The 24983-nt window shown below is 39.7% G+C and overlaps 2 protein-coding genes across 3 annotated transcripts in view; one reads left to right on the top strand and one right to left on the bottom strand.

The window, feature by feature from the left end:
- The window catches only part of BMPER (BMP binding endothelial regulator), a 255227-nt gene that overhangs the window by 191816 nt on the left and 38428 nt on the right, over nt 1-24983 (bottom strand). For both annotated transcript variants that reach the window (XM_082632885.1, XM_082632886.1), the window contains exon 4: nt 2092-2174. In XM_082632885.1, the coding sequence (XP_082489011.1) occupies nt 2092-2174 (83 nt within the window). The remainder of the gene's footprint in view (nt 1-2091; nt 2175-24983) is intronic.
- Nucleotides 5002-6137, top strand: LOC309810324 (non-histone chromosomal protein HMG-14-like; the record flags this gene model as incomplete). The annotated part of the gene is made up of 1 exon (XM_082632292.1): nt 5002-6137. One exon carries the CDS (start codon nt 5002-5004, stop codon nt 5305-5307), a length of 306 nt encoding a protein of 101 aa, XP_082488418.1. The 3' UTR covers nt 5308-6137.

Raw genomic sequence — 24983 nt, 5'->3', positions numbered from 1 at the left:
AATTGTGTCATTGTGCAGAGAAGCATCTTAAAGAAAGACTTCCCTGACGGGTACCAGTAAATGGTCCTTTCCTGAATTCAGAGATGAGGTCTCCTTCCCTAAAGAAGGAAGAAAGTAAGCAGGAGTGGGAAGGTACCAGCTGAGCAGAGGAGCAGCTTTTTGTAACTACCTTAACAGGAGTTTGCTTTTGTGGTTATTGAGTGAAATAATATTTTGAAACTAGCTAACAGGGCGTAGGCAAAGTATTATGGAAGGAGAAAAATTAAAAGGCAAAGTTCATTCTTGGTAGCTAACGTCCCCTTTCTGCGCTCCATTCTATAGTTCAGCATTTCCTGACTCCCAGGGATGTTGGTCTTTAAGATCTCTTCCAGTAATAATTCAATATTCCTGCATCATTCTCTCTGGCTGTTGGTGAATGGCTAGTGACCAAAGCCGATATTCACAATGGATGAAGGCTTGATGTGTTATTCAGTCAACAGAATATTCCTTCCCAGATAATAGTTTCCGTTTAATTTAAACAAAGCCTTCATCCAAAGGCAGCAAAATTCACCACTGGCCCATGCAACTGGAAGACTGTCAAGACCTCTGACTACTGTATAAAAATGTTACACTACACTCCAAAAGGCATGCAATCATCTTGTTTAAAAGACAGTGTAGGGCTTCCCTGGTGGCGCAGTGGTTGAGAGTCCGCCTGCCGATGCAGGGGACACGGGTTCGTGCCCCGGTCTGGGAGGATCCCACATGCCGCAGAGCGGCTGGGCCCATGAGCCATGGCCGCTGAGCCTGCGCGTCCGGAGCCTGCGCTCCACAACGAGAGAGGCCACAGCAGTGAGAAGCCCGCGTACCACAAAAAAAAAAAAAGGCAGTGTAACCATGGCTTTCGGAGTGTCCCTCTCAAAGATTGGAAATCACATCAGTCAAGAAGCAGGGTGGGGATGGGGTGATGCAAATTTCAGAATGAATGTGGGCTTTTCATGTTATTAAAAGTCATTGCTGTCATTATTTTGTTCCATAAAGCTGATTGCATGTATAACCCAGGGTAAAAATTCAACAAATATTTGTTGAGTCAATTAATCTATTATTCATATCTGTTCTAACTACTGCTTATTTTCATAAATAATTTAGATTACTACATAAATAAACTGGTCATTTAACTGAACAAGTAACTGAAGATCTTATGAGCGAACATGACCACTGTGGGCTTATGCAAAGAACATGATTACATAAAATTCAGATTTCAATAAACTAAATGTCAATATACTTGCAATAAGATCAGAGAGAAATATGCATTATTATACTAACCTTGGTTCTCCCTTAAATGCAAAAGTATATCCTTGAACAGTGAAATGAGACTGGGGGAAAATGATTTAACAGCATCTTCTCTACAGAGAAAATTTTTTAAATTATGTCAAAATTAGATGAGCATTTTTTTAACAGAGAATTTCTTTAAAGAAAAAGAATTAGACAATTTCAATTCTTCATTTCCCCTTTGGTTTATCTTGCCTGTTTAAGACCTGTAATGATTAGAGCCACAGGGAAACAGTGCTCTTTTCAGAGTTCAGCAAGCACCAGGCACAGTGGGCTCCCTAGGACCCAAACTGGTGGTTCTTAAATTTGCTGCGTCGAAATCATTGAGGTTACAATGTACTAATTGCTTTGATTTAACACAGTCTGCAGACTGGCTCCAGCTCAAAATGTTTCTAAATCAAAAAAAGGGAAACATATATCCTCTAACAATACCTCTTTCTGCTAATAAGAATTCGTGTTTTGCAAAGTTGACTCACAGGAAGACATGAATTTTCCCCAAGGACATATGCATCTTCTCAGAGTTTTTCCAGGCACAGTTTAACAATGGTGAACAATTCTGCTGTGCGTTTCTGGAAGCAAGTCCCATGCAATATCTATCCTGTAACTGTCTTGTTATGGTGACTGTACGATAAATTTGGACAAGGATACAGTTGGTTTTCCATTTGTTTCTCATTTTTGTTTTGCTTTTTTCTTTGGAGTTTTGTTCTGTGATGTCTGAAAAGGGTTTCTGAAGAGGACTTTATGGATTTCTTGTCATTGGAGAGTAGAATAGGTGGACTTTACCTGGCACTGGCGCAGGACACAGGCTTCAGCAGGACTCTGCCATTTGAAGGAGCTGTTATAGGTACTTCCTTCATAGGTACAACCTAGACGAAACACAGAAGCAGGAAGAAAGGCCAAGAATGAATGTGGGTTTCCTTTATCTTTGAAGCAAAAGAAGTTATGTCTTCTAAGCCAGAACTAGCAATCATAGGAACCACCATGCTCCTTGGCTATTTTCCTCCAAACACAACTAAGACTTCTGAATATCCACCTAGATTTCGCTTACATTAATTCTTTGACTACTGAAAAGATTAACCTCACAGACTGTATTTTCAAATGGAAAACCACTGATTGATGAACTCTCTTGGCCAAAATGCATAACCTCGTGACTTTACTTATGCCCAGTTAAGTATGAGGAGGACCAGGGCTCAAAACACCACTGTGAAAGGGGATTTTACACAAGACTACATGAACTTAAGATTGCTGAAGGTCAAGAGGGAAATGTAAAACATGGTAAGAAATAAAAGCAAAAAATTAAAATATAGGAAATGATTGCAGAATTCTATACCCATCTAAGACTCCTGACAAGCTACTGTCTTCAACAGATGAAACCTTCCAAGCCTTGCCTCCAAGCTCTAAGAGCTATAATTTCATATTTCACTTTGATTTTACTTTTAGGTATGAACTAGATTAAGGAAATCTGAAACTAACAATATATGGATTATCACTTGTTAATTCACTAGCCAAAACAGAAGTCATGCTTATTCATTGGCAAAAACAGAAGTCAAAGGCCAGAGATTCTCAAAAAAGGAAACAAGTTTAAGTCTCTGTAGAAAGAGCCAAAGAAATAATGATGCAAGGATCACAACCTAGATCTTGAATTAGTTTGCCCAAATAACACCCTCCACCTTGTGAGTTACATTTTCGGGGAAGATGCACCTGGCTATGCCAATAGTAACTGCACGATAGATTATTAGGAGCACACCAGGCAAATGGGATTTACCAATTATAGCCCAACTGCTTAGCCCAAAGAGTACAGCAGCAGGAACACACACATGGGATAATGCAGAAATAAAAGGGCCTGCCCCTCTGCACCAGTGATTGACTTCTGCCAAGCCAATCAACCTCGATTCACATCAGTTTTTCTTGTCCAAGACACAAAGAGGAGACTCACCTCCTTCTCTGAATTCTTTTAGATACTGCAGTGGTAATAAAAAAACGAAACAAAACAAAACGAAAAAACAACCTCAATACATACAAACAGAAAAATAAAGGACTTAAGATTTCAAGAGATGTTTTCATAAACTTGGAACCATGATTTGAATTCCCAGAGAATTATGAATGACTGAAAAGAGCTCAGTAACACTCTTCTCTCTAGTTCCTACAAATCAAATTACTAAAGTACACAGCTGATTGGAACCATATTAGGGAAATGCTTTCACTCTATATTTTTTAATTTCCTTTGCATGAAGTGTTACAGTGATAAAATGTTCTACCACAGGAACGCCTAGCACACTACAAATACTTATGCCAAACCCAGAATGAACACAGTAAATTTTCAACAATGAAAACAAGTATAAAATAATTTGGGCTAGCATAAATCTTACGGAACAAACGCACTTACAAAAGACGTGCCATGCGCATGTCTGATCCACTACCACAGACTTACTCGGTTAATAAATAACTTGTTCCGAGAGATGGAGGTGGGGAAATCAGAGGACCAAATCCAATTCATGTTAAGTCCAAGTAAATATGAAATGCCTGCCAAGTCTGCCAGTGGGGTTTCCAAATATGTTATATATTTTCAGCCTCTGGATTAAAAAAAAACTGAAAGAAAGAGTGATTTTTATGCTGCTAATAGGGCAGGCAAAGAGCTTGCCTTTTTTACTTTGAAGGAGAAAGTACACTACAAGCCCATATAGACCAGGCAGGAACTGCAGGCCAAGAGACCGTTCCCAGACAATGCCAGGCCGTGTGCAAAGGGCTCCCAGGAGTAGGGCAGACCTCTCTGGATTATTCCACCCAAAATGGGGTAAAAGGTATTGGCACCAGTGGTCCACAATACAGGGAACCCAGCAATGTTTTCTGCTTCAAATAACTCAACTGGAAGGCTGGCTCCTCCACCACAGTTTAACATATAAAGACCCAGGTCAAATTATGATGAGCTTCATTGCTTAACTGCCCTTGTTGACATGTCAGTCTACCAGACCTGAGTCCATATAATAGATTTTCCCAAGTGCCGGATGAGTCTGAATGAATGAATAGACTCAAAAATATAGGCGTTAACCTCTTTCAAAAGTATAATCCATACCTCACCTACCCTCAACAGCACTGATTGGTTTTGGAGACTCCAATAGACAAAGCATCCTAGTAGATTTCATATGTAAGGGATTCTTGGGGATAAGATAATTTTAGAAAGGACATTTTCACTGCTCTTTGGGTTCATGTTCTAAGATAAACATCTTAATGCAAGACACTAACATGAGCTATGTGAAGACTCACATATACATACAATCAAAGGGAACCTCAGATTTACTCCAGACCTACTTCTTATTCTCTGTAAGGCAAATTTCTTTATAATAAAATCTATTTACCACCAATTGTATGCTGCTAATAGGGCAGAGAGGCAACATCTTGTCCCTCTTTTCATTGAAACTCCAGAGGAGGAATATATTCAATAACTATTATTGGCCAGGGTAGAAAAAAAGGCAAAGCAAATTTTCCATCATACATTGAGGCAGTGTTTCTCAAACCATCTCTAGTGAAAGGTATGTTTTGCTTTTGTTTTTCCAATCCAATGTGGGCCAATACTTTCATAAAATATAATAGTGAGCAGCTCGGGCGGTGGGAGGAGCGGCAGCGGCCAGGCAGCCCAGCTTCGCGAAGGCTCTCGGCGCGCCGCGGCCCGCAGGCACCCGTCCCGCCACCACGATGCCTAAGAGGGAGGTCAGCTCCACCGAGGGGGCGGCGGAGGAGGAGCCCAAGAGGAGATCGGCGAGGTTGTCAGCTAAACCGGCTCCTGCAAAAGTGGAAACGAAGCCAAAAAAGGCAGCAGGAAAGGATAAATCTTTCGACAAAAAAGTGCAAACAAAAGGGAAAAGGGGAGCAAAGGGAAAACAGGCTGAAGTGGCTCACCAAGAGACTAAAGAAGACTTACCTGCAGAAAATGGAGAAACTAAAAATGAGGAGAGCCCAGCTTCTGATGAAGCAGGAGAGAAAGAAGCCAACTCTGATTAATATCACACACCTGGTCCTATCAGTGGTCCCTGTTTCCCTTCTTGTACAATCCAGAGGAATATTTGTATCAACTATTTTGTAAATGCAAGTTTTTTAGTAGCTCTAGAAACATTTTTAAAAAGGAAGGAATCCCACCTCATCCCATTTTTTAAGTGTAAATGCTTTTTTTTAAAGAGGTGAAATCATTTACTGGTGGTTTATTTTTTGGTACAACCAGAAAATAGTGGGATATTGAATATGGGAGGCTTTGATTGTCTTGGGTGTCAGCTTAACATTCCACAGACGGAGGGTAGCTTCTATATCCTGTAATACAAAGCATACTAAATGGCAGTTTGGAGTCAGTTGTGCATTTAATGTCTTAAACACTTTAAATTACTTCTCTTCCCACGTTGTCTTTGGTAGAACTGTTCCCTAAAGCAAACCACTCAGCCCTTGATCTTGGCTCTCCTGGGCAGAATTTTGTGCACTCTGTAACATCTTTGGTCGTGGTAGTCCAGTTCTTCTAGTAACTGTTAATGTGCTGTGAACGATTGACAATTTGAGTACATAGTGTATATGATATTAGATTGTGAATTAGTGGGACTTACAATGTAACACCATATCAATATTTGAAGATATTGGTACTTGATATCCTGTGAAGGAAAATTTGCCCCCAAATTTTAAGCTGGAAAGTCACTGGAATAACTGTTCAGAAAAGAATCACAACTACATGATTTTTTAGGTTTTTGGTACATATGTTGAGAATTGTGTACAAATTGAAATGTCTGTGTACTGATCCTCAAAAAACCAATAAAATCTCAATTATGAAAGAATTTCTTGAAGCACATGAAAAAAAAAAATATATATATATAATAGGACTTCCCTGGTGGTGCAGTGGTTAAGAATCTACCTGCCAATGCAGGGTACACAGGTTTGATCCCTGGTCTGGGAAGATCCTACAGGCCTAGGAGCAACTAAGCCTGTGCGCCACAACTACTGAGCCTGAGCTCTAGAGCCCAAGAGCCACAACTACTGAAGTCCACATGCCTAGAGCTCGTGCTCCGCAACAAGAGAAGCCACCACGATGAGAAGCCCACGCACCGCAACGAAGAGTAGCCCCCGCCCACGCGCAGCAACGAAGACCCAACGCAGCCAAAAATAAATAAATAAGTATATAAAATAATAATAATAGATTACTATAAAAATTAAATTTAAAAGATTAAGGCAAAATATAAAGTTTTATTATTATATGTAACAGGTATAGAATTACTTTGTAGAATCATGATAAACATTTCTAGTTGCTTACTCTCTGATTCTGTACTTTTCTCATTGTAGACCGGCATCATCGTTTCTGGACCATTGGTGACCTGCAGAGCACATTTTGGGTTGCACTGCATTGAGGGATGTGTCATGGGGTGGAGGAGCAACCCAAAGAAACAATCAAAAGATTTCAATCTTAGATATTTAGAACTAGAAGCAAACTTGCAGATAATCTACTTTCTCTCTTTCATTTACATGTAAGAAAATTTACACAAAAAAGATTAAAGTGGCTTACACAAAGTTAGAAGGCATTTGGTGTGAAACTAACACTAGAACCTGGTCCTGTATGAAATCCACATTTTCACATACAGGTCTAAACTGGCAGAATTATTTGGACACTTTCTAATTCATAATATCCTTTGCATTGAGGACTTCATGGCCCGGGGCAGGGGGGGAAATCAACTCTGTCCTTATAAAATTAAGTGATAGCAGATCCAGGAACTAAATGAAAAAGTGGGTAAGCTGGGCAGGCAGGGAAATGGTTAGGCAACCAGTAAAGTCACTTTTCCTTTTTCTTTAAATATTTTTAAATAAACTTTTGACAAGGGAATTTATAAACATTCATTAGTTTTCTTCGGGTGATAAAAAGCTTTTTAGGTTCCACAAGCATCAAGAAAACCATCCATACTGTAGCAGGAAGACGTGGTTATTTTCTGCTTAAATCACTGTAATATATTTAAACCAGTAGCTCTCAATCTAGAGTGATTTTGCCTTCCCCCTCCAATTCCCCACCCAGAGGACTTTTTGTAATGTTGGGAGATATTTTCAGATGTCACAGGTCGGGGATAAAGGTGCTACATGTCTCTAGTGCACAGAGGCCAGGGGTGCTGCTAAACACTCCACAATGCGCAACAAAGAATCAACCAGCTCACAATGTCAAATGTGCCAAGGCTGGGAAACCTTGATCTAAACCATCATAGGTAGCCACAAATAATTCTTCTTTACAAAACTAAAATAATACAAAAACAAGCCTAAACTAGCTACACGTCACTTGTACATTTATTTCAGCTTTTATATTTAATATTTTCAGGGTGGGGAAGAATTTCAGAGCACTTTTTAAAACACACACTCTTGCAGAGACGCTTGGCCTAGTTAAAAGTCAACTGGTCAACTCGGCAATGGAAACAGGAAGCACACAAATAAACTGAATCCACAATTAAGCAATAAAACTCACTTTTCCTATTAGCTGTGACCTTTTTCAGCAGCCACATTATGCCAAGGGAGACAAAATACTACACATTTTCATCATTCTGTTGTTAAAATAGCTGTTAAAAATCATCAGGACCATAAAAAAGATAGCATTGGCTGTCTAATAAGCCTTAGTTCCACCCAGTCTCACCCTTCTAGTCTTAATCCTCTCTTTTTTCAAGTTAACATTTAGCCTAAGAGCAGAGAACTGCATCTTATCGTTACCAATAACTTAACCCCTGGCACCCAAGGGCCTCACAACATGGCCCCAACCCACCTTTCCAGTGTTTTCCCTTCATTCCTGCAACTCCATCTAGGTCCCTGGGGTTATCCACCTTTCCCTGATCCTAATGAACTCGAATGCTTCTTTAAATAGGTTCAAGTTCTTCAACCAAGGCTATCCGGCTTCTGCCTCTATCATCCCACTGAAACGTCACTCTCTTGGGCTGCAGCTGCCTACACGTGCCCAATCCAAGGGGACACTCAACCCTTATCTTATTATCTTATAAGACTTCTCTGTGGCAAGCTGACCACATTTTCCTTTTTCCATTGCTCCCCCACCACCCTGCTCCCTCCTCCCCCCACTTTCCAGATGTTCTCTTCCAATTATCTTTCCATTCCCTCCACTCCTGCCTCAACTAAGCTGCTGGTTGTTCCTCACCTGGACTATTACAACAGGCTCACTGCTTCTGGCTGGGATAGGGTCCTTTTTCAGGCATCCTCCTGCACTGCTACCAGTGTGCGCTCTTTCAAATCCAGGTCTTATTATCTCATTCACACACTTGAACTCTATCAATGACTGATGGTTCTCAACCCAGCTGAAGTGTATACTGGTACCTATCCCCAAGCTCTCTTCTCTAGACCAGTAGGATCAGAGTCTCTGATGGTGAGAAGTGGAAGAGGAATCTAATGTGCAGCCAGGATTGAAAACCACTGAACTTTACTATAAAATGCAAACTTCTTAACGTATACAACTCTCCGGTCTGGCCTTGACTCACCTATTTATTCTCTTTGCTGCTGCTCCCAAACTCCCCCCACTGCAGACACGCTGCACTTAGAATTCTCCCAAATATGGCCAGATAATCTCATCCTATCATTTCGCAAATGCTGGTCCCTTCTTGAAAAACCCAGATCTCCTCCATTCTCTCCATCTCCATCATCCCCACAAGGACACAAAGGTCACCCAGGCTCTCCTTCTTTGCCTGGCTAACTCCTCTTTCAAGATGCAACTCAAGGTCACAGCCTCTAGGAAGTCTTCCTGGAAACTTCCCCACTGAGGGTGTGCTCTTGTGCTCCTTCTCCAAGAAGACTTGTCCTTTCAAACACCTATATTCTAGATCATTTACAATACTTTGTGTGTAGCAAGTACTTAATCAATGTTTCATTTCATTAATAATAAATAGTAAGCACCAATATTTGCAGCTATTCCTGCAAAACACAGGGGGAAAAGAAACGGAGAAAGAATGACATTCCTTGGATGTCCTGTCTTCTCTTTTGGCAGGTAGACTAGTTCAATTCACTATTCCACCTCCAGAAACAGCAAAGTTTTCCTGGAGCAACTCAGATGCCAAAGCCTGTCTCTTCTAACACCGACCCCCATCCGCAGTCCCCCATGGACCAGGCCAGCTAGGGCTGAACACAATGAAGGAAAGTCCTTGAGCATACCAGCACCTACTGTCCCTCAGAAATGAGAAACACATCAACACCGTCTCGGTCCCCTCTTCCCATACTGTGCACACCTCATTTTAAGTTAATTTTCAGGAGGGTGTCTTTTCTTTCCAAAATCAACTTTGATGCTCCAAGTTACTGGTTTATTTTTGTCTTGTTTTATGGGGGGTGGAGGGGGAGAGTAGCATGCAAACTGCCATATTTATTTAAATGAAACCAACCATATGGTCTTTGAAATCAGTTCATGCCACATGGTACAGGGAAGCAGAGAAGACAGGTCTGCCATTCTTTGCTGTTTCTGGGCCACCTGATCGGGCAGCCCCACCCCCTAGACTTGGTCAATAAGCCCCAGATTACCCCAGCCCAATACAATTTTATAGTGAACCATTTTTCGGACACTGTTCTCCAGGAATATACAGAAGTATAATCAAAAGGGATAAACATAAAACCTGACTAGCCATTCTAGGGCTTAAGTTGTGTCCTTAGGAGTTCATTTAAAACAGGCTTTTATTACTCTTCAAGGCTGTACCTACCATGAATCCTGCAGTCAATTTTGCTTATTTTTAGCTAATGGGAGTTTTATAGTCAAACCATTTCCTCAACCCCAAGAGAAAGACTCAGACCTACGAACTGAGTTCTTAAGGAGTGGTGTGTGCCCCCTGGACACAACAGTCTTTTCCATAGCTTTTTTTTGTTTTCCAGTTATGAATTAACCATATGATTGAAATGAAATAATCAACAATAGAAAAAGAAGTGGTAGAAAGCTATTTAACCTATTTTTTATGCTTTTGTGAATAAAATCCTACATACACAGAAATATCAGATAAGTACAGATGACTTGTAAATTCAACTCAGTTCACCAGTATAAAGGAACACACAAGCTCCATGTGACTTACTTGGGTTTCTAATCTATGTGTTTATTGAGGACTATAAAGTGATGAAACTGTGGCTCACAGGACCAGTCTCATGACTTTACAGTATTGTAATACATACAATATCTGGCATTGATGTTAAGGTAACAGAACAGATTCAATAAGCCAGAAATAAATTAGGCTTCTATTCGATAAAATATGCTTTCAAACTTTTAATATAATTAATTCAATGAAGGAAATATGCAATACATTAAGGACAAAAATGCTTGCAACAACTTTTTAATATGAGCCACATCATCCATCATCCCTGCATTTGATCTGGTCTTACCATAAATATTTCTTAATTTAGGAGTGCTTCTACCTCTAGGCTGAATCAGTATTGCAGCAGCCATACTACCCCCAGCACCCCACTGTCAAATAGCCAACACCCATTGCTTCTCACCAGGCAAAGAAGAAAGAACTATGTTGAACTCATACTGAGCAAAAACAGAAAAAGAAGAAGAAGCTGGAGAGACTGTCCTGTGAAGTCATAAGCTTGGTTTTCCAACGTGGGCAGGAAAATGTCACTAGAAGTCATTTCCAAAGATGAATTCCAGGGACTTCCCTGGTGGCGCAGTGGTTAAGAATCCGCCTGCCAATGCAGGGGACACGGGTTCGAGCCCTGGTCCGGGAAGATCCCACATGCCGAGGAGCACCTAAGCCCCTGCTCCACAGCTACTGAGCCCGCGAGCCCAGAGCCCATGCTCCGCAACAAGAGAAGCCACCATAATGAGAAGCCTGTGCACCGCAAAGAAGAGTAGCCCCCCTCGCTGCAACTAGACAAAGCCTGCGCGCAGCAACGAAGACCCAACGCATATACATATATGTATATGTATAGCTGATTCACTGTGTTATAAAGCAGAAACTAACACACCATTGTAAAGCAATTATACTCCAATAAAGATGTTTAAAAAAAAGACCCAACGCAGCCAAAAATAAATATTATTTTTTAAAAAAAGATGAATTCCAAAAATATTTTCAGAAATATTATGTAAATAACCCTCCAACAGAAGAAAAAGAGAAAATTTAAATAACTGCATAATTGTTTTAGGTGAGGCATTGTACTTGGAATTTTCACATGTAATTTAATTTTATTTTTATAAAAAGCACTCTAGGGCAGAAAACACTTTACCCCTAGTTTTTAAAATGAGGATCTAAGATTCAGAAAAGCTAAACTACTCTGTCCAGGTCATACACCCACTCTTTTTATCTTACTCTAAAATCCACATTCCATTCATTCACTGGGTCCTGCCAGGCGCATGGGAGAAGCTCAAAAAGTAGTAGTTTCAAGAGTAGAAATGATGTCCCTGGGGAGGATAACATGCTGCCTTTCACTTGCTAACTTACATGATACTTTAACATCATGTTCCAGTGATGTCTTAAAACCAGTATTATAAAGTAAAATGCAGCTTTTGCAGCTGAAGAGGCAAGACCCGATTCTATGGATTTACATTTACTCTGTTCTAAATGCCTTTACCTTCATCTATGAACCATGCTATGCCTCAGGCCTTTTGACATCATGAAGCAACAAATAATGAGGGATCAAAAGATCAAATTCAAACATCTCAGGTCAGATTGACGCATTTTTCAAAACAGGAACATGTTTCACAGTATGGGATGCACAGGAGCAGCTTAAAGAAAATAAAATTTATTTGAAGACAGCAAAACAACCAACAATCTCATAGGATAAATTATGGCAGCCACAGATAAGAAGTCACAAATGGGCCTCAGCTTCCTGAATGTAATTTCAAAGACATCAGTGAAACTCTCTTTGACAAGCATAAAGAAGAAATGAAAATATATACAACACACATACAAAATGCCATTTGCGTGACTAATGTAGTGCCCTGCATCATTTTTACACTTTGGGAAGCATACCACACAGATGCAACCTTTATAGTTGATTAGATAGGATGTTTAGGGCTCACTGTAAAAAAATTGTCAGCTCTTACCACCTCCTTTTTCTCTTTTATATTTTGAAATAATTATAGATTCACAGGAAGGTACAAAAAATATACAGGGAGGTTCCACATACCCTTCACCCAGCCTCCCCCAGTGTTAACATCTTGCATGACCATAGTACATATCAGAATCAGGAAACACATTAGTTGACATTGGTGTGGTCCACTGAGCTCATTCAGATTTTACTGATTTTACATGCACTCATTCGTGTGTGTGTTTGTGTGTGTGTAGTTCTATTCAGTTGAATCACGTTTAAATTTGTGTAACCAATCAATATACAGAAGTGTACTATCACCACAAGGCCCTCTCAAGCTATTCATTTATAACTAACTACACTCACTCCGCTTACAGCCTCCATCTCTAAGCCCTGACAACCACTTACTAGCTCTCCATCTGTGTAACTTTGTTATTCAAGAATTTTATATAAATGGAATCATACAGTATGTAGCCTTTTGAGATTGGCTCTTTTCTCTCAGAAGAGTTCTTTTGAGATCCATCCAAGTAGTTGCAAGGATCAATAGTTTGTTCCTTTTTATTGCTGAGTAGAATTCCATGGTATGGATGTACCCCAGTTTGTTTAAACACTCACCCACTGAAGGACATCTGGGTAGCTTCCAGTTTTTTGCCTATTACAATTAAAGCTGCTGTGAACATTTGTGTACAGGATTTTGAGTGAACGTGGGTTTTCATTTTACTGGGATAAATAGCCAAAAGTGTAATTGCTGAGTTATATGGTAAGTATATATTTAGTTCTCCAAGAAACTACCATCCTGATTTCCAGAGTGGCTGAATCATTTAACATTTTCACCAGCAATATATGAGATTTTCCACATCTTCACCAGTATTTGGTGTTATCATGCTATACATAATATATATATATATATATATATATATATATATATATATAGCCATTTTGATAAGTGAGTAATGATATCACACTGTGGTTTTTATTTGCATTTTCCTGATGGCTAATGATGTTGAATATATTTTCATGAGCTTTATTGCCACCTGCATATACTATTTGATGAAATATCCCCAATTTTCTAATTAGATCTTTTTCTAATTAGATCTTTTGTTCTCTTCACAAGGTCTTCCACGAGGCAATTTTTTTTTTATTTTGATGAAGTCTAATTTATCAATTTTTCCTTTTTATGGGAAGTGCTTTTGGTGTCAAATGTAAAAACTCTTTTTGCCCAACCCTAAATCTCAAAGATTTTCTCCTACATGCTTTTTACACACATTTTATAGTTTTAAATTTCACATTTAAGTCCATGATCAATTTTCAGTTAATTTTTGTATCATCTATGAAGTTTATATCATGTTTCTTTTTCACCTACTTTTTGTCTAATTCTTCCAGCACCATACATTGGAAAGGTTAGCCTTCTTCCATTGAATTGCCTTGGCACCTTTGTCAAAAATCAGTTGGGCATACTTGTAGGAGTCTATTTCTGGGTTAATTCTTTTCCATTGATCTTTGTGTCTATTCTTCCACCAACACCACACTGTCTTTATTACTGTAGCCACACTATAAGTCTTGAAATTGGGTAGACTGATCCTTCCCACTTTACTCTTGTTTTACAGAAATTGTTTTAGTTATTCTAGGTCTTTTGCCTTTTTATATAAATTTTAAAATAAGCTTCTCTATGTCTACCAAACCAAACCCCTGCTGGGCATACCCCTTTTTATACCATTTGAGAAGTATTTACATGGGAAAATCAGGCTTGATGCACCCATCATCCAGGAGCCTCTCCCACTGCAGGATGAAGCCTGCCAATGTTTGCCTAGTACATTTTTGGGAAGCATTTGTCAAAGAGCAGTCCAAGGACAAAGGGCATCCCTAGGGGGCTTGTTAAAATGTAGATTTCTACAGCCCATCTTTTTCCTCTTATCTGCCACCTCCTTTACCTGAGCTCTTTTCTAAAAAGTTTGAGCTAAGCCTCCTTTGCTTTGGGATAATTTTAGAACTGTGTGGCCAGCAGAAAGGGTGCCTGATTAAACAGCCCAGCATATATGCAGAGTCTTCTGGGAGGTTGTGCGTGGCCTGCCCTGATCTTCAGGCCATGAAATCAGAGGGAGGTCTTTGTTACATCGAATTGTGGGTAGATAAGGGCATTAAAGAGAAAAATTCACCCTCTCTAAAATGGGAAAAAATGGAAAAAGACATTAACCTGTGGACAGAAGCTGTAGAAGATACAGCCAAATATCCAGCAAGAAATGCAGTCACTGATGAGTGTGATCATACGTGGAGAGGGATGAGGAGAAATCTCCACCAACAGATGAGACTCCAACTCAACCAATATGAATCTGACATAGAGGCAGGTAATGGGAGCTCTGTACTAGCAATCCTGCACTTGCTGAATCTGAGAGGAACCATGGATTTCTGGATTTTAGCTCGTCAACAAAGGCTTATCTTAAAAACTGCATTTCTTTTGTTAGTGATATTTGTTAGAAAGAAGAAAAATACCAAACACATGGCATATAGTCAGTGATGTGCTGCTAATGTTTGACAACCAGCTCTACAGAAGAGAAAAGCCCCGATCTTTTAGTGTATTCCAATTTCCAACGTATAAACACTACCACCATGGTCAATTTCAAGCTACCAACATGATGTCACCAAGCACAGAGTTAGAAATATAAGCACTCCAGAACACCACTGTACACACAACTATTTATTTTAACATTAGAAGTTATTGGGTCCATGAAACTTTTTTTTTGTTCCTAACAGCAAGCCATGAACATTTGGCTAGAGTTTAGGGTATTTTATTGGCATCAGAGGTCATGCTGTTTATTCTATATACCTAGATAAAATACTTAAGAATACCAAGTCACATCTTTTCAGTGATGACATTATATCTCACTCTCCTCCTCCTAAACCTCCTAACCAGGGGAACATTCATTTCAGTGGCTTCCAAAATTGTTGACCATCAGAAACACCTGGGGGTTAATTAAGAATATAGATGCCCAGTGGAAACAACCCAAATGTCCACTGATGGATGAATGGATAAACAAAATATGGTGTATATATACAATGGAATATTATTCAGTCATAAAAAGGAATGAAATTATGATACATGCTACAACATGAATGAACCCTGAAGACATTACATTAAGTGAAATAAACCAGACACAAAAGGACAAATATTATATGATTCCACTTATACAAGTTACCTAGAATAGGCAAATTCATAGAGACAGAAACTAGAATAGAGGTTACCAGGGGCTGCAGGGAAGGGAGAATGAAGAATTATTGCTTAATGGGTATACAGTTTCAGTTTGGGGTGATGAAAAAGTTCTAGAAATAGATAGTGGTAATGATTGCACAACAATGTGAATGCATTTAATGCCACCGAACTATACACTTTAAAACTGTAAATTTTATGTTTTGTGTATTTTACCACAAAAAAAAAAAAAGGACACAGATGCCACTGGAAATTATGTTTCACTTGGTCTGGAGTGGGACTCAAGCATCTAAATATTTCACAAGCAGCCCTGGCAATTCTAAGGCACATTCAGGTTCAGGACCCCTGCATTTTACAGAAGAAGAAACCAAGGCCTGGAAAGAAATAACTTAGTGAAGGTCAAGTAACTAGAAGTGGCAGAGTAGGGAACTGATTCCAGATCTAATTCCAAGTCCAGACCCCCTTCACTTCATTCTTCAAATGACTGAGAGTCTTTACGACTATCCAATCCACAGGCCCCAAGGCACAGGAGCTCCCTGTCTAGATGCCTGAAAATATTACCCGGGCTTCTGCATTTAGCACTTCAGTGTGGTCTTGCCTCTAGAGCTTTGAAGCTGTTACCTTGCATTCAAAGCCTCATCAAGGTGGCCATCCCACAGTCTCCAGAACCCCAAATATCAAAAAATTCCAAGTGTATTTTAAAATCTGATCCCTCTGCTGGTCCCAGGTATGGCTCAGAGAATGCCCAGACATTCTCAGGTAGTCAGAGGGTTGCCTCATGTGTCAAACATCGGCTGGTCGATGTCCAAGCATGTCTGCAGATAAACATCTTGAGCCCTTTAACCACCAAGCTACTGGAAACATAATTAGATGGCTCTGGTGTAAATAAGCCCATCTGAGTGAAGGAGGCAATCAAGTTCACAAAAATACCAATGTACTTTGTTCACGTTCATTATCACATCAGTCCTAGTAAATGTCAGCCTCTCAAGCAGATAGATTTCTATGGCAAATACACATTAGTTCTCAAGGTGAGATACCTGTCAAAAAGAGAACCTAAGGGACTTCCTTGGTGGCACAGTGGTTAAGACTCCACGCTCCCAATGCAGGGGGCCCAGGTTCTATCCCTGGCCAGGGAACTAGATCCCACATGCATGCCACAACTAAGGAGCCCACAAGCCACAACTAAAGGAACCCACCTGCCACAACTAAGACCCAGCTCAACCAAATAAATTAAATTAATTATTTAAAAAAAGAGAGAACCTAAAACATTTGTTCCTAAACACAAATTGTGCCAACTTCTAAGCAGACTGAAAGAGAGTATTCTCTGATCAAAGCCTGATAAGAATGGTTATAGCATGATGGTCATTTTAAAAACAATCAATAGCATGCGTGAACATTCATGCATCTTCATAAATAGATATGTGTCACAAATACAGACATACTTTCGACTTTGCAGTTGCCAAACTCAAGCAGCAAATCAAAGAGACCCTAAACAGACGCTGGGGGCTTTTGTTTGAAATCACTTCTTTCCTGTAGTTTTTGATGAATCATTCCAACTTTCCACTTGGAATACCTAGCTTTATTTTCACAGTTTGATAGCCTCCAGGAAACAATGCTTTATAGAAGACTCAGAGGAGATAAGAATGTTGGGTTTTTTTAAATAAATTTATTTATTTATTTTTGGCTGTGTTGGGTCTTCATTGCTGCGCGCGGGCTTTCTCTAGTTGAGGTGAGAGGGGGCTATTCTTCGTTGCGGTGCACGGGCTTCTCATTGCGGTGGCTTTTCTTGTTGTGGAGCATGGGCTCTAGGTGCGCGGGCTTCCGTAGTTGTGGCGCATGGGCTTAGTTGCTCCATGGCATGTGGGATCTTCCCAGAAAAGGGATCGAACCCATGTCCCCTGCCTTGGCAGGCAGATTCTTAACCACTGAGCCACCAGGGAAGTCCCGAGATAAGAATGTTTTGATTTTAAGACATTTCGAGGTGATAAGCATCACTGTGATTTCATTCCGGTACTGAAATCTCAGAGAGGAGCAGGGGAACATCATTTTAAAGTGTGGTAGGCAAGTTAGAGGCAGTAACAGAGTAGTTTTCAGAGCAGCTGTAGAAAACTCGAAGCCCAATTAAAAGTGTGTTTTATATGATATTATAAAAGGAAGCACATAATCATATCAAAATGACGGTAACTAGGAAATCTGAAGCCATAATTGTATATTATTTGGTAATGCTGCACAATACAGTGAAAGATCTACTAAAAATTGCATTAAGGTTATCACTAAGTCTAAAAGTACTGAAATATACTACAGCCAGTACCACATGAAAATACACTTAGGCTATGGTGATTTTAAGGATTTTTTTAAACCTCTATGGAATTCAGTGAAGAAACAGTAAAGTGACAGGAGGTTGGGAATGGTTTATAGACAACCAGCCATTTTTCAGCCCTACGTATCCATTTTTATTCTCACCCTATAATTCTCACTCAACTCTTTTTAAGTTCTGCTGAATTCCAAAAAGGACTTAAGATATATATGGCTCAACAGTAATATACTAAATACGCAGTTGATTTCAAGAGACATGTACTAAACCAGGAAGACTGGAATTTGGTTCCAATTTTCCTCTCTTCCTCACCTTTTTCCAACATGTATTCAACTACCATGTGCCAGGCACAGTGACTGTGGCTGAGAATACTATGGTCCCTGCCCTCACAAAACCTCTAGTTTAGTGGGAGTTACAGTAAATGAAAACATTAAATCACAGTTGTGCCTAGTGTTAAGAAGGAAAGATACTTAATTACATGGCAAGTGGCCATGGAGGCCAGGAAGTGATGCCTAAAGTGAGAGCTGAAGAAAGGGTAAAAGTCAACCAGATGACATAGGGTGGAAAAGCAGCCAGGCAGAGCGAGCGGCACGTGCAAAGCTCCATGACCAGAAGCAGGCACAGAACAACATGGAGAGAAACAAAATAAAATCTCCTAACTGCAGGAGTCCAGAACAAGAGGAGGCTAGAGAGGTAAGCAGGAGCCAGACATTACAGGGAGGAAAGGGAACGGCCAAGGGTGAGCACTTGCTAGCACTTGTTGTGTGCAGGATCCATAAGGTATATTCTATGTCTGAAGGCCATTCTTGATAGATGCTTCTACCTGCCATGCATACCAGAGCTGCTCTGAGTATGGCTGGTAGATTCTAAGGTGATCTTTAAGACTCCCACTCCCTGATACCTCCACCTTGTGTAATCCCCAGCCCTTGAGTGTGGGCAAGACTTGTGGATGTGATGGATGTCACTACCATGATTAGGTTATACAAAGATGAAGCGATTTTACAGGTGTAATTAAGATCCCTAATCAATTTCACTTTGAGTCATTAAAGAGGGAAATTTTCCTGAGTGGGCATGACCTAATAAGTGAGCCCTTAAAAAGAGTCCATAGGTCAGAGAGACACTCTCCTGTTAGCCTTGAAGAAGTAAGCCATTCTACAGCTACAAGGAATCGAATTCTAACAACACGAGCTTAGAAGATGACCTTGAGCCTCAGATGAAACTGCCGCCCTGGCTGACCTTGACTGCAGCCTTGTGAGACCCAGCTAAGCCATGCCCAGAATCCTAACACATGGAAACTATGCGATAATAAATGACTGTTATTTTAGGCCACTAAGTTTGATGACAAACTTGTTATGCATCAATAGAAAATAAATAGACTGGACATTGGTAGCTGAAGGAAGCTCTGTCAGGCTGGTAGCCATTGAAGAGGATTCCCATGTTTTTTATATGGATGCCAGGCCCACACCTGATTGCAACACTTTGCATATGATATGACAAGAGACCAGGACCACCGTTCTCCTCTGTCACAATGAGGAACATTCTCAACTTGCCCACTTCAGAAAAGTAAAAACTGACGCACCTCAAGTCAGCAGCTAGCCTTGGAAATCTAATCTTCTAACTTAAAGGCAATCACAAACTCTTCACTTAAACTGTCTTCCAAAATCCCACGGAGTCTAAAACACTGAGGCTGTTAATAGAAGGATTGAAGCAAATTTGACAGAGAAAGCAGATCTCTGTTTTAAGTTTTCTTACTAGTTTTAACAACAAAAACAGGTTTTGTAAAGTATGATTTTAATGTTAACAAGATCTTTTCCAACAAATAGGGTCTTTTTTTAATTTAAATGCCAAAATAGCCTGGTTTATATTATAGGAAGACAATGTATGAAATATAACATTTTATACATCTTTTTTCAGTTAGAGAAAAGGAGGGAGGAAAACAAATCCCTCAAGTTATTGTTTTCTTCCTTGTCTTTAAAAACATATTAACAACCTCCACTCAATTTTGGGGGGCTGAATAGGTAAAACTAGTTACACTGTTAAAGGTTAAAATAATTATAGCTTACAATATACACGCAGGCATCTCATAATCTAACAACTTCAAGAAACATGTCAAGAATTCTCCTAAGCTCAAAATCATGGTAAAAATAACAGAGGCACTGGAATTGAGTAGCTCAGTGATGGGAATGTTTTTCAGAGCAATGTAATTTCCTAAGATGTTTTAAGTGATAGGTCAGAGTCTCAGCATTAAAGCAGCTAGGAGTAAAGCTGCTGGAGACTGCTTTCTGTATGCATAGACTGACTCTGGGAGGATTCCCACAAATCCGGTAAATGGTTATCTCCAGGAAAGGGTACAAGGTTGCTAGGGTCGAGAATAGGAAGAAGCCTTACTTTTACTATAGATGTTTTTGTGTATTTTTAAAATAAATTTATTTATTTATTTTTGGCCGCGTTGGGTCTTCGTTGCTGCGTGCGGGCTTTCTCTAGTTGCGGCGAGCGGGGGCTACTCTTCGTTGAAGTGCGCGGGCTTCTCACTGTGGTGGCTTCTCTTGTTGTGGAGCACGGCTGTAGGTACGTGGGCTCAGTAGTTGTGGCTCATGGGCTCTAGAGCGCAGGTTCAGTAGCTGTGGCGCATGAGCTTGGTTGCTCTGTGGCACGTGGGACCTTCCTGGACCAGGACTCGAACCCATGTCCCCTGCATTGGCAGGTGGATTCTTAACCACTGTGCCACCAGGGAAGTCTCTTTTGTGTATTTTTAATTGTATGAATGCATTATCTATCAAAAATATTTTATGAAACCAGGCATACACATACATACTCACAAAAGAATAAAGCTCATATGAATTGTCTCCCTGGGGCACTGCAGTACAGTCATGGATACTGAAGAGGAAAAGAAAGTAAGTTTAGGGGTTCCCCAAAAAAGTCAATTAGTAAGAAAAGCCACCTCCTCCTAAGCCACATGTTGTTTCCAATACCTCCACAAAGCTTCTTTGCCCACGTAGTTCCTCTGAAATTGCTGGTCCACCCACAGTATAAAAGTCCATGGAGGGAGAACGGGTGTGACACAGATGAAACTGATGCAGACAAAACTGATGCCAGTGTCTCTCTCACTCCTTCATCTCTGGAGCCCTCCTAATTCTCCAGGTCTTTCCTCCCTCCTTCTTATCTCATAGGCAGTGTGTGTATTACCAGGCAGGAGAATGGAGCATTTGGAGTCTGAGCCCTGCTACCTCTGAGCAACTGTGGGATCTTGAAAAACATCACTTCCCTTCTCTAAGCATCTCTGTTTCCCCATCTGTTAAATCAGAACGATAATAAGCACCGCCTCAGGGGTGACTATAACATTATCTATGAAAACCTAAAGACTGGGGTTTGTCTATTCCAAAATATTCTCTAAATCTAGTTCACAGCACAGTTTAAATGACCGGTAGAGTATTAACCTTAAGGCGGGTCATTCCTTATTTGGAATGTGAAACCTGGGACAAACTGCATCCGGGTCAATCGTACATAATAACTACCAGAGATTCTGGTGATGTCTAAAAGGAAGGAAAACAGAGGTTGGGGAAAGAGCTGCTCTTTTGTTTGGGCAGCAGAAAATGCACGGTTATAATTGCCAAAAGAAATCTGGTTAAAAGCAAACAACCAGATTGACACATGCATGGAAAAACTCACGGTTATTCCATCTTAAACCATGTAAACAACAGGACAATTTATTCTGTCCACATAGGGAGTGTAATTATTTTTCTTTAAGTTTTTTTAAATGCTCATTCATATATATGGTAATCAGCTGGCTCCTTCCAGAACAGCCACATAGCAATATTCTGAAAGGCATTGTCATCTTCCAAGTCATTCTCGAAGCAACAGGAGAAGCAGCTCCTTATTTGTGACCTTGAAAGGCAAGCTATAATTAATAATACTCAATCTTTTACCATTATTCATAGCTCTGTTTTACTTTGGTCAGCACTTGGTCTCTATAAATGAGCCCAATCCCCTTAAAATTCTCCATGCATGTTTTGCTCCCTAATTATTTACCAGAACCTAGGATGGTTGTCCAGTTTTGGAAATCAGTGTGCAAGTATTTATATTTTGCCTCTTTCCTTTCATTTTCTGAGACATCATAGGAACTTTTTAAATCAAGTATAAAAATTAAACTATTAAAAGACAACCCATGGGACCACAACCCATAGAAAAATGAGACAAGGCACAGAGAAATCAAAGACAAGAAAAGATTGTGGAAAATAAATCCCACCTGACAAATGAAAGACTATTTTCTTACATCTTTCTTCAAAGTATTGTGGACAATTAATATTTTATGTTCTGTATGAAGAAAGAGGATGGAATTTGACCTATAAATGTTTGAAACACACCTTATTTGTTTATTATCCACTAATAACAAACATATATTCAGATAACAAGTACATTATTGTTCATGAAAGAACCCCAAATTAAAGGGTGATTCTCAGTCCAAGTAAATACAGAAAAGCTGCCAAAACCAACTGTTTGACTCTCAGTGATCTCATTTGTTTTCATCAAATAATATTGAGATTTTTCAAATTAGATTAATCTTTTGCCCAGTTATTAGGCTATTTGGATTAAAATGTATGACAATTACTAGCATAAAATAATCTGAAAAGTACACTGAAACACTTGCTTGAGAAGAATAAGTTATAATTTACTTACTTTTTTGTTTGAAAGAATAATCTAGCTTCATAAAAGGTAAGAACAATTTGGTAAGCAGTGCCAGGTATCCCATAAATACCTGGCATGGGATCAGTAAATACTTGTCAAATGAATGAATGAATGGAACATATGAGCAATCTGACTGAAGCAAACAAGAACACAAATGCCTATACACACACACACACACACAACCTTCCTAAAAATCCTTTTGGAAATATGAGTTTTCATATTTCTGTCTCAGCAGATTTACTCTACTGCTTCCTTTTAAATACCAACATCTTCTTCAGAGGGAAATAAGCAGAAGTCATGACAGGATTCTTCATGTTTTTGTCTAACCCCCCCCACCCTCCCCTAAACAATCGACAAACAAAAACTTAAAAGCCCAGGAAATGGTATTTTAACAAGTGCCCTAGGTGATCATGAGTGGCGGGCAATGCCTAAGAACTACTCCATGCCTTTGTGTGGATCACGACCTTCACCTAGGAGCTTCCCACAAACAGCTCTCTTTGGATGTGATGAACTCCTTCCTGATCACAAAAATGAGTTGCCTCTTCTGGAAAGCCTTCCCCAGCACACTCCCCTTGCCCTCTGCACTCTGGCACACCTTCCCTGGAGAACTTACCCCGTTGGATGGTATTTTTTTGTCCCTCCAGTAGAGCAAGCTCCTTGAGGGCTTGGATACCCTCTGGTTGATCTTTGCGTCACTAACACCTTGGCAAATGAGTGATTTAAGCTCCCTGAGCCTTTGGTTTCCTCATATATAAAATGAGAAAGACAGAAATGACCCTGCTGTTGTGAGGACTAAGTGGTGAGCATAAACCAGCTAACCCAGTATCCAGCACTGTGGGGAAACACATCCCTTTGGGACTACTACTATGAAGGTAACAGGTGACGATAAAGGTTTTAAAATCAACCAGACAATTCACACGTCACCACCCACAGGGCTTCAACAGCACTAAGTGGAAAAGCAAATGCCACGGCTTTCTCAAAGGGTTAAAGCTCTTGGTAAATACAAGCAGGTTCCACTTTTCATCACACCAGAAGGTGACCAACATATAGAAGACCTTGTTTTCCTGTAGGAACAATATCATCACTGAGCCTGGCCTCAAAACAAAGAATAGGAATGATCCTTAAAGACCCACAGAGAATGAGCATAGTCTTTATGGATGTAATATAAACTTCTGTAATTATTTAAAGGAATGAAACGAGACTCCACATAATTACAAATAAACTATGAACACCAATTGCAAGTGTTCCCAAATATACATCAGTACACATAGAATATAGATATAAACATAAGCATAAATTAATATGGGAATTTTAAATGGCCCAAATTTCTTAAGAGACTGTCCAAACTATGTGCAGACTATGCCTTCTTCTCTCTATGCTTTCCCCTATTGGAAGTAACAAAACAAAAAGTAATAACTTCAGAGAGTCTTCAAATGCCTCAGATGTGAGGTATGCTTGATAACTGAGATGATAAAAATGAGGACGATGATATTTTCTCATTGAAAAATCATTCTTAGAAATAAGAGGCATGTAAGACAGTCCCCCTTTCTTCATCTAGCCTATATTCTAAACTTAGTTACTGCAGTTCAGTTCATTGGGTGAAATTTTGCAAAAATACCACCATTCAAGTCTTAATTTGTTGACAACTGTCAGTGCTTTCTATATTTCATTGAAAAACAGAAAAGAATTGCTGACCCTCAGTTAGGTTCTTTAAAAGGAACTTGATACCATTTCTCACAAAACCACAGAAAGGGGGAGGAAAATATCCCTTGTAATATGGGAGAAACCCAGAACAGGAAAGAACTGGGATAGGAGTGTGCACGTGGCAGTCTCAAATAAAGAGTTGGCTATATGGGCAGTGTATGGGCAACGTGGCTACGTGCGCAAGTTTGTAAGGCAAAAGCAGCTGATTTGCCTAAATGTTGCTAAGTGTAATACCAACTTCTCCTCTAGTCTATGATAATCTTTTAGGAAGAAAGGCTTGAAAACTCTCAAAGGAATAGGAAAGGAGACTAGCCTTGCCTCTTTTGGAGGCAATTACAATTTAACTTGTGCACGCCTCTCCCCACAGCACTTTGATTTCCAGGTTTTTCTGAGCATCAAACACACAGGGGCACAGCAAGAATGGTAAGTTGGTTCCCTGTAGCTTGGCATAAAACTGAAAGTCTAAACGTCTATCAACAGGGAGACTTTAAATAAATTATTGTACGTCTGTGCTATGGGATCCACACAACTAAAAAGCATGAAGTGGCATGGGAAAATTCCTAAATCATATTACTGTAGAGATATTTTTTAAAAGCAAACTGTGAAAGAATAATTACTATTTAATTTAATTTATGTAAAAATAAAACCACACATACAAAATTACATATATATATAAATATGTGTATATGTAATAAACTGGAAAAGGTCTGGGAAAGACACAATAAATTGATAACAGTTGTTATTTCTGAAAAGAGTGGGGTTTTG

Source organism: Mesoplodon mirus, assembly GCF_964341445.2.
Source record: "Mesoplodon mirus genome assembly, chromosome: 9".
Classification (NCBI taxonomy): domain Eukaryota; kingdom Metazoa; phylum Chordata; class Mammalia; order Artiodactyla; family Ziphiidae; genus Mesoplodon; species Mesoplodon mirus.
The sequence above is the reverse complement of the archived record's forward strand: the minus strand, read 5'-3'. Positions and strand labels throughout refer to the sequence as shown.